Source organism: Lissotriton vulgaris, chromosome 6 (assembly GCF_964263255.1).
Source record: "Lissotriton vulgaris chromosome 6, aLisVul1.2, whole genome shotgun sequence".
In the NCBI taxonomy this organism is placed as follows: domain Eukaryota; kingdom Metazoa; phylum Chordata; class Amphibia; order Caudata; family Salamandridae; genus Lissotriton; species Lissotriton vulgaris.
In genome coordinates this window covers 494,951,821-494,967,176 of record NC_141694.1, presented here as the reverse complement: position 1 = coordinate 494,967,176, position 15,356 = coordinate 494,951,821, and the positions used below count along the sequence as shown (strand labels likewise).

The window sequence follows — 15,356 nt, the reverse complement described above, 5'->3', positions numbered from 1 at the left end:
AGAAAAATGGTATAGATCTTGAATGGTAAAATCTAAATTGATTGACTGCAGGTTTACCTGTTTTAATATATATATAAATATATGGGCCCAGGTGAGTATGTTGAACGGGTGAGCTCGCGCTCTATCAGGAGCGATGCTCCTAGTTGTCCTTTCAACCTTTTGGCACCTGGGACACAACCCCTCTCTACTCCCCAGTCACCGCCTTCCTTAGGAACTGCATACTCTGTTTTTTGCCATTGATCTATAGGGGTGTGTATGCTGGACCTAATAAAAAAGCCCCAGACCCTCCTTTTGTTATTTATAGCTAGTTCAGGAATGATAGCTCCTTCTAATTCACTTGCTCCAAGTGCCCCAGATGTACTGACAGTTCCTGTTAGGATTAGGGAATGTTTCCATAACACTGTGTGCCTTAACTCATTAAACAAGATTTACCGCTTAAATGATTGAACAGAAACCATCCTCACATATTTAGACTGTGTTTACTCCAGAACGATAATGGATTTATATAATATGTGTTCTAATGTTACTCGTATATTTCATATAAAATGTAGTTCTTAGACATATTTACACTTGCTTATTAAAGATTTACTGTATGCCACGTAACATACAAATCTAATGCACTGTCATGTCATATTCATTTGCCCACTCATATTAAATGTGCACCACTGACTTAATATTCTAAACTTGTCTCAGTAGGCCTATTTTTGATATTGCAGAAAATACTATTTTCTATGTCTGCTGACGTGACTTTCCCTTGCAGATGTATTCACACGCATTGTTAGTTTGAGAATAGATGCAACACTGTAGTAGAGACAGAGACAGAGAGTCAAGAAAAAGAACTTGATGAAGGAACATGGAGAGGCAGTGCATTAACTGAAGAATCCTATTCTGCAATGTTTCAGCATGGCTTGCTTGAGTAAGGACGATGTCTGTCCCATGTTTAGTGCGGGATATTTTGCCAATGTTACAGCTTACAACGTTAGAAGGGAAAAGGACAATGGAACCCCTGATGATTTGTATTGCATCTTCCTGGTTGCACCACAACTCACCAGTGTACCACCAATGGCTTGCTAGGTTTTTAGCAATGTATAGTTTAGAAATCACCATTTAGAAACGAAAAGATTCTTGACTAAGCTTCTGCAATGCTCTCACTTCCAGCATTTTCCCAGATCTTCCTATATTTCTGCACTTCCCTCAAATTTGAGATTCCTTAAACTATCAAAACATCTTCTTAGTTTAGACTTTAACTTAAATGATTTTAGATTTACTGATGTATAAAAGAGAGAATCAAAACTCTTTATTGAGCACCAGATATTAATGTATTCTTTTGTATTGCTCTGATTGAACATATTGTTTGCTTAATACTGGTATGCCTAAACCTCATTAGGAGGTTGGGTTTCCAGTTGTTATTCTGTATTTTTATAGCATGGTGCTGAGAATTGTGTACCTTAACTTGATTTCTAATTTGTAATAAATCTTCTTAACTATATTCACTGATTTCTAATCTTTATTTTATAGCCAAATGGCTTACACTGTTAATTGAAATTGATTGATGTAATGTTAGCTATCCTCACCTCTCAGGCGGAAATAAGGTCTGTCTGAGGACAATGGTAAGAGGGATGTCCCAAACACTGCATCATTACCATTACATGTGTATCGTTTTAACTATAATTAGTTTGGACTTTCGGTTCTTTGATTGTACTGGATTTGTATTTGTAGTCTCACAAATATTCTGTAGTTACTATCTTCCTTTTGTTCGCTCGATGGCTAGCAGGCCATCCATACTTAACCCTCGTTGAAACCTATTGTGGGTCTTTGCGTTTGGGCAATTTTAAACCTTAGCGATAGCTCATGTTTAGATTGTGACCCTTCTCTCTGATAGTCGTAGATATTGACCCCAACACATAAAATGTGCTTTTTGTAATCACGTTCCTCTAAATCTTATGCACCTGTTCTTCAATTTCCACTGCACAAATGAGATGTTACGTTCACTCGTTCCATGTTGTGATTTCTAAACTTGTACAGAGACTTGGAGTGACACAAGAGGCGAGATGTTGGCATTTTTCATTATCACTACATGTTGCTTGAAGAGCAGTGGCATCATATGAAAAAAATAACAATTATATTATTATAAATGAGTAACGGATTGTTCTCGTAAACGATCAGAATAGTGCAGATAATAAATCCTCACCGCGTCTGAAGGCTCTTTATTCTGCACAACATATCCAGATGACCAGCTGAATATTGCTCAATCACATCTTTCACATCATATGGTCTCAATGTCTCTTTAAACTTTCTCTTTGCAACATGAAACTTCATGATTCTGTGGAGGAAATTGTCTACATGTTAGTCTATGTTATCACATCAGTGTCAATTAAGATCATTTGGCAAAGTAGGCTTTTAATTGGAATGAGATAGACCCTAGAATTCTACATAAAAGTGTCTTCTGTCCAATTGTGATGCATTAGTCAAGGCTGCTTGGAGATAATTTAGTTTGAAGACAAAAATTCATAGTTATGAATAACCATTCACCAAGTTAGCGTGGAATATATCATTTGCATAGTGTACATTAAGGTCGACATCCCTTAAGGGAGATACCACCCTTTAATAATGGTGGAGGACACATCTCCGCTAGAGCGTTACCATTATCCACATTGCCTGCTCAAAATGTGATGACCATTACAAGCTACTGCCTACAAACCACACACATTTTCAAATCTCTTATAGAAGTATAGCTCATTCATTCATTCATTCAATTTATTCAGTACATGACAGAAAACACTGCTTGAGCCACACATCTGGCAAAAACACCACAAAAGACATTTATGTAGTACTGCAAAGTGAACATTCACCTATAAATGCAAATATCAATCTCCAGGAATCTGCTGCTACTTCCTTTCACATCATGTCACAGTGGGCTTTTGGGCAGTACAAAACAAGCAACACTATGCTAGCAGTGCACATCTGACTACCTTATTTAAATTTAACCAGGGAAATGTATCTCGGTACAGTTATTTTTATAAAAAGTGAGTAACCTGATATGGAAATGTTAGAAATGGGGGTCTCTAGTTGGCAAAGGTATGCACCTTGTCCAAATAGGGACCCTTTCTTCTAGTCAGGATAAGCGAGTTACACACCTAGATAAACTCTGCTCAGCTCCTTGGTAGCTTGGCACGAGTGGATAGGCTTATCTCAGAGACAATGTGTAAAGTATTTGTACATAACACACACAGTGACACAGTGAAAAAACTACAAATGGACACCACACCAGTTTAGAAAAATAAACTATCTTTATCTAAACCAAACAAGGCCAAAATGAGAAAAATTCAACATCCACAACTCAAAATATGACTTTTAAAAGGTTTCAAGAAATTCTATACATAAAAAAATATAGATGTATGATTTTTACACACATTACCTCAAATGTGTCAAACTCCACAAGGCAAAATAGCCGCAGAGGAGGGAAGCATCGGAAAACACAGCAATGCATCAGTTCCAGGGTCCTTGGGGAGGTGATGCGTCAGTTCTGCTGGATGCAGGAGAAGTGATGCGTCGAATTTAGACTGTAAGGGCAAGAGAAGCGTCAATTGCAAGATGGTTCTAGTCTGCAGGTACTGCGTCGGTGATGCATGGTGTACAGAAATGATGCAAAGAAATCCGGGGCATGCTGTAGTCTCACGATGCGTCGTTCTTGTAGCCGCACAGCAGGGCCTGTGTCGGAGTTGTGCGGGGGTCTTGGGCTTTGGAGATCCGTGCGTCGAACTCGGCATGCGTCAATTCTTTGGGCTGCTGACAGGCTCTGCGTCAATTTCTTCGGCCACATGGCAGTTTGTCAGGATGTTCTCCCGCACGGCAGTGCACAGTTGGAAATTTCAGCCTCAAAAGGGCGAAGCGTCGGTTTTGTACATTTCTTCAGTTCTTGGTAGTTCTTAGCAGCAGGAACAACCCCCAAGAGCCCAGAACTGGATTTGGCACCTAAGGCAGGTCAGAACTTCCAGCAGTGGAGTGCAGGGATGCTACAAGTAAAGGTTTCTGTCCCTGCGACTTAAGAGCAGGAAGCATGCTCTACTTCAAGCCTTTGGAGATCTTCTGAGCAGGTTACTACAGTAAGGCAAACGTCCACTGCCCACAGAGAGAAGCAACAACTGCAGGACAACCCAACAAAACAACACACAGCAAACAGGCAGTACTCTTCCTGGAAGCTCTTCAGCTCTGTTTCTTGGCAGGGTGCCCTTAGTCCAGAAGCAATATAAAGTTCTGGGGTTTTAGGTCTAATATTTATACTCCTTTTTATCTTTGAAGTCTTTATTTAGAAAGTCTCTCTTGCTCAGTAAAACTAGTTCTGTCCTCCCTAGTCCAGCCAAACTACAGGGGGTGGAGACAGCATTGTGCGGGGCAGTCACAGCCTAGACAGGTGCCAGTGACAACTCCTCTCACCACTCCAGCCGAGGATGACTCATCAGCATATGCAGGGCACACCTCTGCTTTCTTTGTGTGAGTGTCTGGAGTGAATGCACAAACATCCCTTGTCAGTCTAAAACCAGACAGTGAATCCACAAGCTGGCAGAAGCACACAGGATGGTTAAACAAGAAAATTCCTTCTTTCTAAAAGTGGCCTTTTCAAACACATAGTTTAAAAACCACCTTTACTAAAACGTGTTACTAGATTCTGAGTTCAGAGACCCCAAACTCCAAACCTCTAGCTGTTCCCACTTGAAAGTTACACTTGTTAAATGTTACAAGGCAGCTCCAATGATAGCCTATGGGAAAGCTAGTTCTTGCAATAGTGAAAAACAAAATACACAGTATTTCACTACCAGGACCTGTAAAACACAACAGTAAATTTCATACATCTAATATACACTGTACCCTGACCATTGGGGGTTACCTTGGGCCTCCCTTAGGGGTTACCTATATGTAAGAAAATAGAAAGTTAGGGCCTGGCAAGAGGGTGCACAATCAGTGTTACACACTCACTAGTAGCATTTGATTTATAGGTCCTGGGCACACCCAGTGCACTTTACTAGGGACGTACCAGTCAATCAAATATGCCAATCATGGATAACCGATCATAATCACAATTTACAGGAAGATTTCTGTTTTCTCTTCAAGCTCGTGAAATATCAGGACACAGACCCATTCAGTAGAAGTTTAGCCATATTTGTTTTTTCAGAAAGAGATTCGCTAAGATTCAGTTGGATACATCCAATGCAGTGTGATGCAGATACACTCCCCTACCATAGGCAGAAACCCTTCAGCTAATTTCTCATGTGGACTGGGTTGGAGGCTATGGTTGCAGAGTTTCTGGACAAATCTATTTATTCCCCTTTCTTTCCAGCCAAACCCTTACAGAAATGACTAAATCCAGTATTCCAAAACCCTTTTCTTTGTTCCCTTATCCAAAGAAGGTGTTCGCTCCCTTCTAAATGTTTTTGACATAAAATGGATGATCTGAATTTTAGGAGTTAGGTGGGTTTCTAGATGTTGTCTCTGAGGTTGGGTTCTGAAAGTGAGGAAGCCTTATGGTCATGACTCTAGATTGATTTTGTACCCAGGTAATAAATTCCACTAAAGAGTACATTCTCATCTCACTCGTATTCTGTGGGAAATTTGCCTTTTTCTGTGTGTTCACCCCAGATTTTTTGCTTTTTGCTAGACCTGACTTCTTCTGGTTTTAGAGCACTATACACTTCACCTGTGCTAACCAACAGCAACATGCTAATGTTTCACCTTCAAACCCTGTTAAATCAGCTTATTCCTGATTGTCACATTTAACCTGCCTGCAAGTCTCCAGTACATGCTGAAGAAAGTGCACTTGAAGCCTGAAAGTTAAATATGACCTGTGGATTGTATCACTTTTGGTGCCATCCTTACAATGGTAGCACAAATATGGTTATAGGCTTACCCTGTGTAGCTTGCCTGCTGCAGTGTAAAACCTGCAGTGCCATCCGTCAAAACAACCCTTTTTAACAGGTAAAGATCTATATTTTTATTTTAAATATTAGTCTGTCAGCCCTATGTAGGTCTTGTAGCCCTAAATGAGGAGTGAATGTCATTCTTTGTTTTGAGACTCATAGACTTTTACAAGTTAACACTTCAAAAGCTCCAGGGCATTAGTGGCACCAGCCTGCGATTGGTGTGGCATCAGCTACAATTTCAGATTTTTCATATAGGGAGACAGCTTTTTCTTCAAACAAATAATAATGTCCCTTTTTGGATTAGTTCTTTGAATTTTTTTTGATCTTCTGACAACTGGCACCAATCCACTTTTTGTGTCTGACCTGAGCTCTATCACGACAATTGACTGACATTGGCGCCTTGCGATTATTAGTGCAGTTTTTATGTCAAGTCCTCTTATTGGATTTTTGTTGATATGGTGCTATTTTGTTCAATACATTTTTCTCTATTTTTCCAATTTATTTTAGGATTTGTATTGTTTGAATTTTGACCGTATTACGGTTTTGACACTGCATAAATACTTTACTCTAAACAAATTTTGAGAATCCATTAACAGCACTCCTGAGAGTTAGTAATTCTAATAATCCAGGCAGGAGTTATAGACCCTCAATATACCACACTCTACTAGTAATAGAGTATTCCAAGAGAAGCAAATGACAGGGTTATATTCAATGGGGATTTCCAAAGAAAGTTTCAAAGTATAGTCCACTTAGTTTGTTTTCTTCAGTCTTTATTTTCAATTCCATAAAACAGATATTCCCAGCAAAAACAGAGATCACCAACACGTGTTTCGTCCTACACAAGGACTTTTTCAAGGCATGAACACGGCGAACTGAGATATGTATTGAACATCAAGTTGAACGAAATAAGCCATGATTTAGCAATGAAGTATAATATCAATAGTATAGATGGCAGGGTAGTTAAACAGAGTACGAAATGAGGAAAGCCTTCTGGTCTGTAGCAACAGTCACGATAGTCAAATACGACACAGCTCATAAGCTAGCTATACGTTTAGTCGATAAGTAAATACACGTCTGTTAGTATCAGGTTCATTAGAACAAACACTCGAAAGTAGGCCTGTGTTTCTCAAATAGTAGAACTTGCAACCATGATAAGTTGTTAAGCAAAAGTTAGGCTATCGCATTTCCTCACCCAAACGGTCCCTGTGTCGTGTGTGTGTAAATACTTTACTCATTGCCCTAAGCTAAGCCTGTCTCTGTGTAATTGCTGCCAAAGGGTTGAGCTCAGCTTAATTAGGTGTCAGGACTCTCTCATGGGTGACAAGAAACACTCCACATATCTGCACATTGATTGAATTCAGTGACTTTGAGGGTTTAGCTAGACAAGAGTTGTAGTTGTTCCTTGAGGTGGGCAGACCCACACCCCACATAACTTCTGTCCCAACTAAATATGCCAGTGGAGGGATCTGGTTGCTTTGACCTTCATCAGCATCAATAGGCTTTTGAGTGAAATGCAGGTCTGACATCATAGGTCTCTGTGGTATCTTCTGTTTGTGGGGATTATTGTCCCTTTGCCGCACCCCTCCCCTTCAGGTCACAATGTTCTCACCCTATGTGAGTTGCCATGGAATGTTGCCGCACTGAAGGTTTCAAGTCGAGCTCCCTGCGAGGAGACGACGGGCACCGGCGGTGTGTGCTGCCGCTGAGGTCATTTGTTGTTTAGCTTAATAAAGATCTTTCAAGTTAACAGCGTTTCCTTGTGACTTCACTGGCCCCCTTCTGGATATTACACTGGTGACTGAGGATGGGCACAGGAACGCAGGTGTGATCGCTGAATTTGAGCTCAACACGCTAAGTTCTTCGATCTAGTCAGAACTTGAGGCTGCTGTGTTGTGAGTAATTACTTGTAAGCCCCTGCTGAGTCGGATACTGTCTGTGGGTGGTCGTACTGGAAGTGTGACATCTCTCTACGTTTTGGAAAGCTGACTGCGGGCTGTGGCAACCGGAATATTCGCCCAAGTATCTGGTGCCTTTTCATGGATGTTTGAGTGCTGCAGAGCAGTGGATAAATACTGAGATGCCCTTCGCAATGCGAGCCTGGATGTGTCCTTCGTATTAATAATGAGCAATTGGTGGAACTGTCAACAACCCGTTTGATGTATGACGTTGTATGGTAACTGGCAAGTCGTCTGTGGCACATCACTCTCCTTTTCTCTGCTAAGCAATTCATGCTCGAACCAACTTATCCTCTCTGCACCATTATCAGACTGCTGCTTTGAAGCCCATTGATAATGCGAAGTGGTATGTGGAGAGAGCATTCTGGGGAGTAAAGTGTTTGGAACATGGGGATTTCACTACCGCTGGTCGTGGGTGCCTGATCTGCCTGAGTTTTTTTGGGGGGAATAATAACGCCACTTAACATTAAAGGGTGGTTGGTGAACCATGCAACATTCTGTTTAGCTCACTTGTGCTTTTTAGCAGTTGTGTGGAGAAAGCGTTTGCCGATCACGCTGACTGGCACAGCATTTCATTTTCATCATTTGGTGAGGCGTTCCTCACACTATTGCTAGTGTTGTGTCCTAGCTGACACAGTTAGGGGTTAACAATGTATGCTTACACTTAACACCCACCTACCACTGATGTCACGACATCACGTGACACAGTTAATAAAAGGAGCAGAGCGCACGTGCTCGTGGCTCATTAACCCACCAGAAAGCCTGTGTCCGTGTCGCAGTCAATTCTACCATGTGGGCCTAGGGCCCCGACATAACATTTGGTGACGAAGAGTGGTGGCTGTGTCCACGCGTGCCACAGCCATTTCCGTCGTGGGTGAGGGGGAGCGAATGCTGCCCGAGCAAAGGGCACCCCCTGGAGATCGGCCCGTGGGGCGTGTGCTGTGCCCCGGGCCGAGCCATTGATAAGAGGAGAAGCGGACCGGGCAGTGCCCACCTGCACCGTCCGCAACTGGGCCCCAAGCGGAAGGACCGGAGCCCACCCGGGTCGACCGCGACTGTGCCCCACAGTGAAGAGTCGTGCGGTGCCCACCCGCAACTGTAGTGACGCCCTGCCGGGCATGCATGAATGAAGCGGAGCCCACCTGCGACGCTAGCAAGACCCCGAGGTGAGCCCGCAGGTTGCTCGAGACTGACCAGGGTGACTGGAGGTCTGCGGGAGTCCACCGGCCTCTGTGACCGCAAGAACAATGAGGGGGAGGGAGCGGAGTAGCTAACCGCCTCCCGACCCCCCTCGCAACGAGAGTAAAGCCTGCCTGCAAGCGGACCCTACCCGCAGGCCATGGTGCCCTGCAGCGAGAAATGGGGCCGAAAATAAACTTTAAATAAAGCAGCGCCGGCGGAGCCCACCCGCGGCCTGCCTGCAGCGTTCCCCGCCGCGCAGCGTGTGAAGAGAGAGGCTGCGGCGGCGGGGGGTGAACAAACTGGGAAGGAGAGCTGTTGGGCCCTAAAATAAAAAAGGCAAAGCGGAGCCCACCCGTTGGAGAAGACACTTTCTTCTCCCCCCCCGCGTGGCACAGGGTGGCAACGCGAACAGCAGCGAGCAGCCCTGGGACGGGCCGCCAGCACCCCTGTGTGCCCCGCAGTGAAGCGCCCGCAGCGTGGGGAAGAGCGGTCGGTCGGGAGCACACTGTCAGCGGAGCCCACCCGCAGCTACTGGGAGAGAATACCGAGCCTCCTGCCCGACGACCGCAACAGGCTGCTAGGGCAGAGGAGGAGGAAGAGACAATGTGGAGCATGACCACGGCAGGTGGGGAGAGATGCCCGCACCCCGCAAGCTTCCCGTGAGGAGTGAAGGGAGAAGCCGGTGGAATGAAGAAGCCAGCGGGTTCTCACCCCCGCATGACTAAATATGGCCCATAGCCCCCCCCCTGCCCGCGCGAGGACTGAGAGGCTGCCGGGCAGGGAGGGCGACGAGAATGAGGACAATCGCCGGCCCGGCAAAAAGCAAATGTGCCCCAACAGTCTGCAAGTAGCCAGCGCTGCTTAAAACAAAAAGAAAAGGGATTTACCTAGTCAGCAGTGACTACAGCCTCCTGTCCTGCACACTCCTGGCAACAGCAGGCCCTGCAAGCCTGGGACTCTAAGCATAGAGAGAAGAGAAGCAACAGGAAAGAAAAGTTACCAAGAGGAGGAAGCAGCTGCGGAGGGAAACCAGAATCCTACAATGCCATCTAGTGGAAACTGGATGGTACTGCAGCCCAAGAAGGGCAAAGAAGCAAACAAGCACATGACAGCACAAGGGAAAGCCTACAGAACGAGAACAAGCCTGCAGCGACGCGGAAGAAGACGGAGACCCATCATCACTGCTGAAGTGACGCCTGTGGCCACAGGTGCTCACCGCAAAAGCAGGAGAGAAAACAACCTCAAGTTGGACGGCAAGGGAAGAGTCAAGACGTCTACCGCAAGCAGCGAGATTCAAAGGCAACCGACTGGAAGCGCCCAAGTGTACCCCGGACGCGGACAGTACAGGACAGTGCCTAACAAAGAGGAAGCCACACCCAAAGCACCATAAGACATGCGAGGCAAGTACCCAAGTATGAAGAAGAAAAGTGCGACACGCAAGTGGAAGAGCGACAACGCCAAAGAAACTAAAAGTGCAAGGAACAAAGCTACACTGAAGATGTACCGCGGCCGGTACGAAGTGAAGCAAGAACTTGTGACCGAAATGCACACTGATGTGCAATGGGAGAGTGACGCAAAGTTACCTCACAGCCAAAAGGAGGCGAAGAAACCACGCATGGTCAACGCCCCAAGAAGCTAAAGAGCTTCACCGGAAGAGTGCACGAAAAGTGCACCCACCGGAGAAGGTCAAAGGAGAGGTGACGTAACCCTCCGGAACCTGGAAAGCATAAGAAACGCGCAGACAAAAGTGCGCCAATGCAAAAGTCGATCACCAAGATGATCGCGCCTGAAGGAAAAAGAAGATAACCGACCTGCCAACAGGTCGCTGGAATACTGACCCGCCATAAAGGCTCAGCAAAGGTATTCAGTCAGGATGAAGATGTCCTGCTGTAAGACGTCCGTCAACTGAGAGATCAGGAGAATGTCCGAAAGAAGACCCGAAGAGACGGATGCAACACTTACAAGAAAAGAAGTAATAGGAGGCAAGAAAGAAGAACGTAATGACCGGTCCAGTCACCGAAGAAAGGAGAGAAGACAGTGTCCTAAAGCCAGGACAAGACCAGAGGGAAACAGGCGGAGTGCACGCTTCTTGAAGAAGCCTGGTCAGCAAGACAAAGAAAGAAAGGTGACCGCACCGTGTCGCGAAAAGGAAAGGGAGAAGAGTGGCACGATGCCATGAAGAAAAGAACTGAAGTAAGAAGTCATGTGGCACGACGCCATCAGGAACATCTGGAAAAGGTGAAGAGAGGTGTAACAAGTCCACACTCCTACAAGAAGAAGAAGAGGTGACACACACCACAACACTGTGTACAGTGAACCACACGTCCAGGAGAACACTGATGCACCAAGAACAGAACAGGCACCCATTCACAAGACCCCGACGACCCGTGGACGGTAGGAGAGCACAGGCTGGACCATTGGCAACACCCACCTTTGGGATCGAGCGGAAACCTGGAGGCGGAGGGAGCTAGACGGCCTGAACAAGGAGAACTGACCAATCCACACCAGCCTGTGGAGATCCAAGGGACAAAGGCCTCAGGGACACTGGTGGCAGAGGGTCCCGACATGAGAGATGGATCCATCGCCGTCTCACCTGCAGGTCCAAAGAAGAAGAGGAACTTGTGCGCAAAGGCAGGAGTTAACTACTACCCTTCAGGTGGAGCTACGGACTTTGTGAGGTAGTACCCATATCTTCTCCTCCATTCACACGCAGACTGTGGAGTTGGAGCAACGCTGTGGAATAATACCCGGCCCAGTGGAAACCTGATGTAAAGGGCCTCCGGTACATCTCGTGGCAGGAGAACACCCGAGAGAGGGGTGTCCTAGTGAGAAGAATGTCCTTCAGACACTCCATCCTTTGTAATGTGAAGCCAAGCTGCTGACAGTGAAGAAACCGACGGACCAGCGGAAGGCAACATCATCCCAGTCTAACATCTGGTCATCCTGTTTGACGTCATCCTCAAAAACAACATCTCATTGGACTGACCAACACACTCCCACGGTGCAAGCCCACAAGCGCACGCCCACCAAGAACCAAGACGTCAAGCCAAGAAGAACTAAAGTTTCAGCAGCAATTTCCACCGTCGTCATCAAGCAAGCAGCTGAAGAGACTCAGTGTAACTTTTGTAATTATTGTATATTTGTGTATTTTCTCCCACAGGTTCGGACTTTTGTCTTTCCTTAATGTTTATCAAATTTTGGGAGGAATGTTGTGTCCTAGCTGACACAGTTAGGGGTTAACAATGTATGCCTACACTTAACACCCACCCACCACTGATGTCACGACATCACGTGACACAGTTAATAAAAGGAGCCGAGCGCATGTGCTCATGGCTCATTAACCCACCAGAAAGCCTGTGTCCGTGTCGCAGTCATTTCTACCATGTGGGCCTGGGGCCCCGACATAACAGCTAGCACAGGGAGTGTTTGTCGCGCTTACTGGCACAGCTGCTCATCGGACTGGTTTGCAGAGCTAACCCTTTTGCAGCAATGCAGTCACGTTCTGGCACAGCGAATTCACTAGGAATTAGAGAGTAGATTTAAACATGGAGTGTTGGACTTGTCCCATAAGGAGCACGCATTTCCAACTGAATTTTCTTTTTGCGCACGCTGTCTCAGCTGAGTCTACATGCGAATGACAGTGCTCAGGTACTTTCAACCATTCATGTCAGCCAAGGTGTCTATGAACAAGACAGAGTTTTCAGCTTATAACACATAAAAGAGCAGGCTATAGCTTTCAAAAGGCACTAAATGGACTAACAACGCCATCTAGTGGAAGGTTTTTGTTCTAGCGCTGTTTCATTGCTACAGCACATTTCTAATTTCATTATCAAAACATTCGACTCAGTTGTTTACTGGGTGGTGTGTGAATTTGTAACTGGTGGGTGGTGTTGAGAACGTAGGGACAAAATAGGAAGGGAGTTTTTAAATTAATTTTTTGGTATAAGTGTTCTATCCTATATACATAAAATGCAGAATGTTACACCTCCACCATTCTTCTTGGTCACACCAGGGGAGCCTACTCTGAAGTGGATCAAATGGAAAAAGGTTTTTCAAAACTATGCAGTGGTATGTGGTCCTAGTCTATGTTTGGAAAGGAAAGTAGCATTGTTATTACACTACCTAGGGGATGAGGGTCAAGAAATTCTGGAACATCTTCCCCACCTGAATGCTAACGATGCCAGAGGTCTAAACGAATATGAAATAAGTTTGAAAAAATAGACATACATTTCTTGCCAAAAGTCAGCAACATCATGGAACAGTACCACTTTGGAAAAAGAGGACAGAAAGAGGGCGAGACAGTAGAAGAATTTGTGTCTGAGTTAAGAAAACTGGCAGTGAGTTGCAAATTTGGGGGGCATGCGAAGAAAGAATAAGAGATTGTGTGAAAGAGAAAGAATATGCGAAGAACTCTGGCTGAATAGATGACCCACCTCTGGGGTAGGTGTTAATTGTTGCTAAGCAAGTTGAGGACATGATGAAGTGTGTCAGTGAGATTAAGCAAGATTACGAAGGGAAGACAAAGATAAATGAAATAACAAGTGAGAGTGAAAGGTGCTAAAAGTGATCAGAAGGAAAGCAAGGGTGGTTGGAATACTAAAGGCAAGTGTTACAGGTGTGGTAAAGTAGGCCATTGGGCAAATAGCATGGAGTGCCCTGCCCTCAAGGTAACCTGCAACAAGTGTGGTCGGAGAGGACATTTTAGAACCTGTTGCAGGAGCAATATTAACTACAAAAGAAGCAGTAGAGATGACACAACATGAGTCTGTGATGAAATTGTGTTACAAGTTGAGGGCGGGGCTGCAAGTAACCCGAAAGACTACATAGCTGTTGAAGAACAGAGATTGAAGCCAGGTTTGACTCTTGCTCCAAATTGACTATTATCTCTGCAGAGGGATTTGAGAAGGTGGCAGGAGGCAAGTTGAAACTCCAAAGAATGGATGCCAGGCCAGGGGGCTATGGCGGTCAACCCATCCGCATGAAAGGTTTCTTTTGAGGCACGGTTGGCTATAAAGATAGAGTTGCAGTAACCAAGGTCTATGTGTCAAATAGAGGAGACAACATACTGGGATGGCAAGCGCAGAAAGATCTGGGCATCTATCGCAATCCAAATAAGAAAACGCACATTTTTATACAAGAGGTGGGCAAAGCATGTGTAGGAATTGAAGATGAGTTCAAAGAGGTGTTCTCTGAAAGGTTGGGTTGTCTTAGAAACTATGTGCACAAAATTAGAGTCAAAGAGAACGCTTAACCAGTGTCAGCCAAGGTCAGGAGTCTGCAGAATTCCATGCAGGAACCAGTGAGAGAGGAATTGGAGAAACTGTGTTGCTTGAGAGTGATCAAACCGGTGGAAGCCACAGAGTGGTTGGCACCCATAGTAGCAGCCAAGAAAGGAGATGGGGCAGTGCGTTTGTGCATAGACCTTAGGGCGCTAAACAGAGAGGTGATTGTAGACAAGTTTCCCCTCCCCAACATCTTTCAAATGATGAACAGACTTGCTGGTGCTAAGGTCTTTTCCACTCAGGTCCTAACATCAGCCTATTATCAAGTTAGGCTCCATCCAGAGTCACAAGACCTCACAGCGTTTGTCACACCTATGGGGGCCTACAAGTTCAAACGTATGCCTTTTGGACTTGTCTCGGCCGCAGCCGTCTTCCAAAGGATCTTAAGCACCCACCTAAAAGGGATTCCGGGGGTTCTATGCTACCAGGATGATGTCCTGGTCTTTGGAGATAACAACATACAGCATGAATGTAGGCTCAGACAAGTCCTAGGCAGATTCTTAGAGCAAGGCCTTACTGTGAAGAGGGAGAAATGTAGGAGTGGGTGCTAGGAAATAGAATTTCTGGGACATAAGGTAACGAAGGAGGGGATACTTCCCAAGACAGAGTTGCAAAACACCATGCTTAACTTAACCCCTCCCAGAAGCAAAGAGGAGATCAAATCCTTCTGGGACATGATTGAAGTTTACAGTAAGTTTGTTAAAAATTTTGCAAGACGTACATATCAGATTCGGAATCTCCTCAGGAATGGGGTAATGTTTGACTGGAGTGAGGCATGCCAAAGGGAGTTTGTGGGACTTGGCCCTTCTGGCAGGTTCACCCCTGAACTTTTTGCTTGTTAAGGTGACTTGGTGTAAGTGATTTTTGGTTTCTGCGCACTTTACCACTGTGTCCCAGGGTAGAGTGCGTGTGCGTGTAGTGAGGTTGGCCTGCCCTCCCATAGGAATGCATGGGGAATGTATATGTCCATGTTAGTTCCTGATGCGTGGGGAGTGCAAGCTTGAATTTGGTATGTGCGG

The 15,356-nt window shown here is 45.2% G+C and overlaps 1 protein-coding gene across 1 annotated transcript in view; it reads right to left on the bottom strand.

The window, feature by feature from the left end:
- Window positions 1–15,356, bottom strand: part of KCNQ5 (potassium voltage-gated channel subfamily Q member 5) — an 850,222-nt gene that overhangs the window by 27,043 nt on the left and 807,823 nt on the right. The window contains exon 12 of the mRNA XM_086926499.1: window positions 2,192–2,323. Coding sequence (XP_086782625.1) covers window positions 2,192–2,323 — 132 coding nt within the window. The remainder of the gene's footprint in view (window positions 1–2,191; window positions 2,324–15,356) is intronic.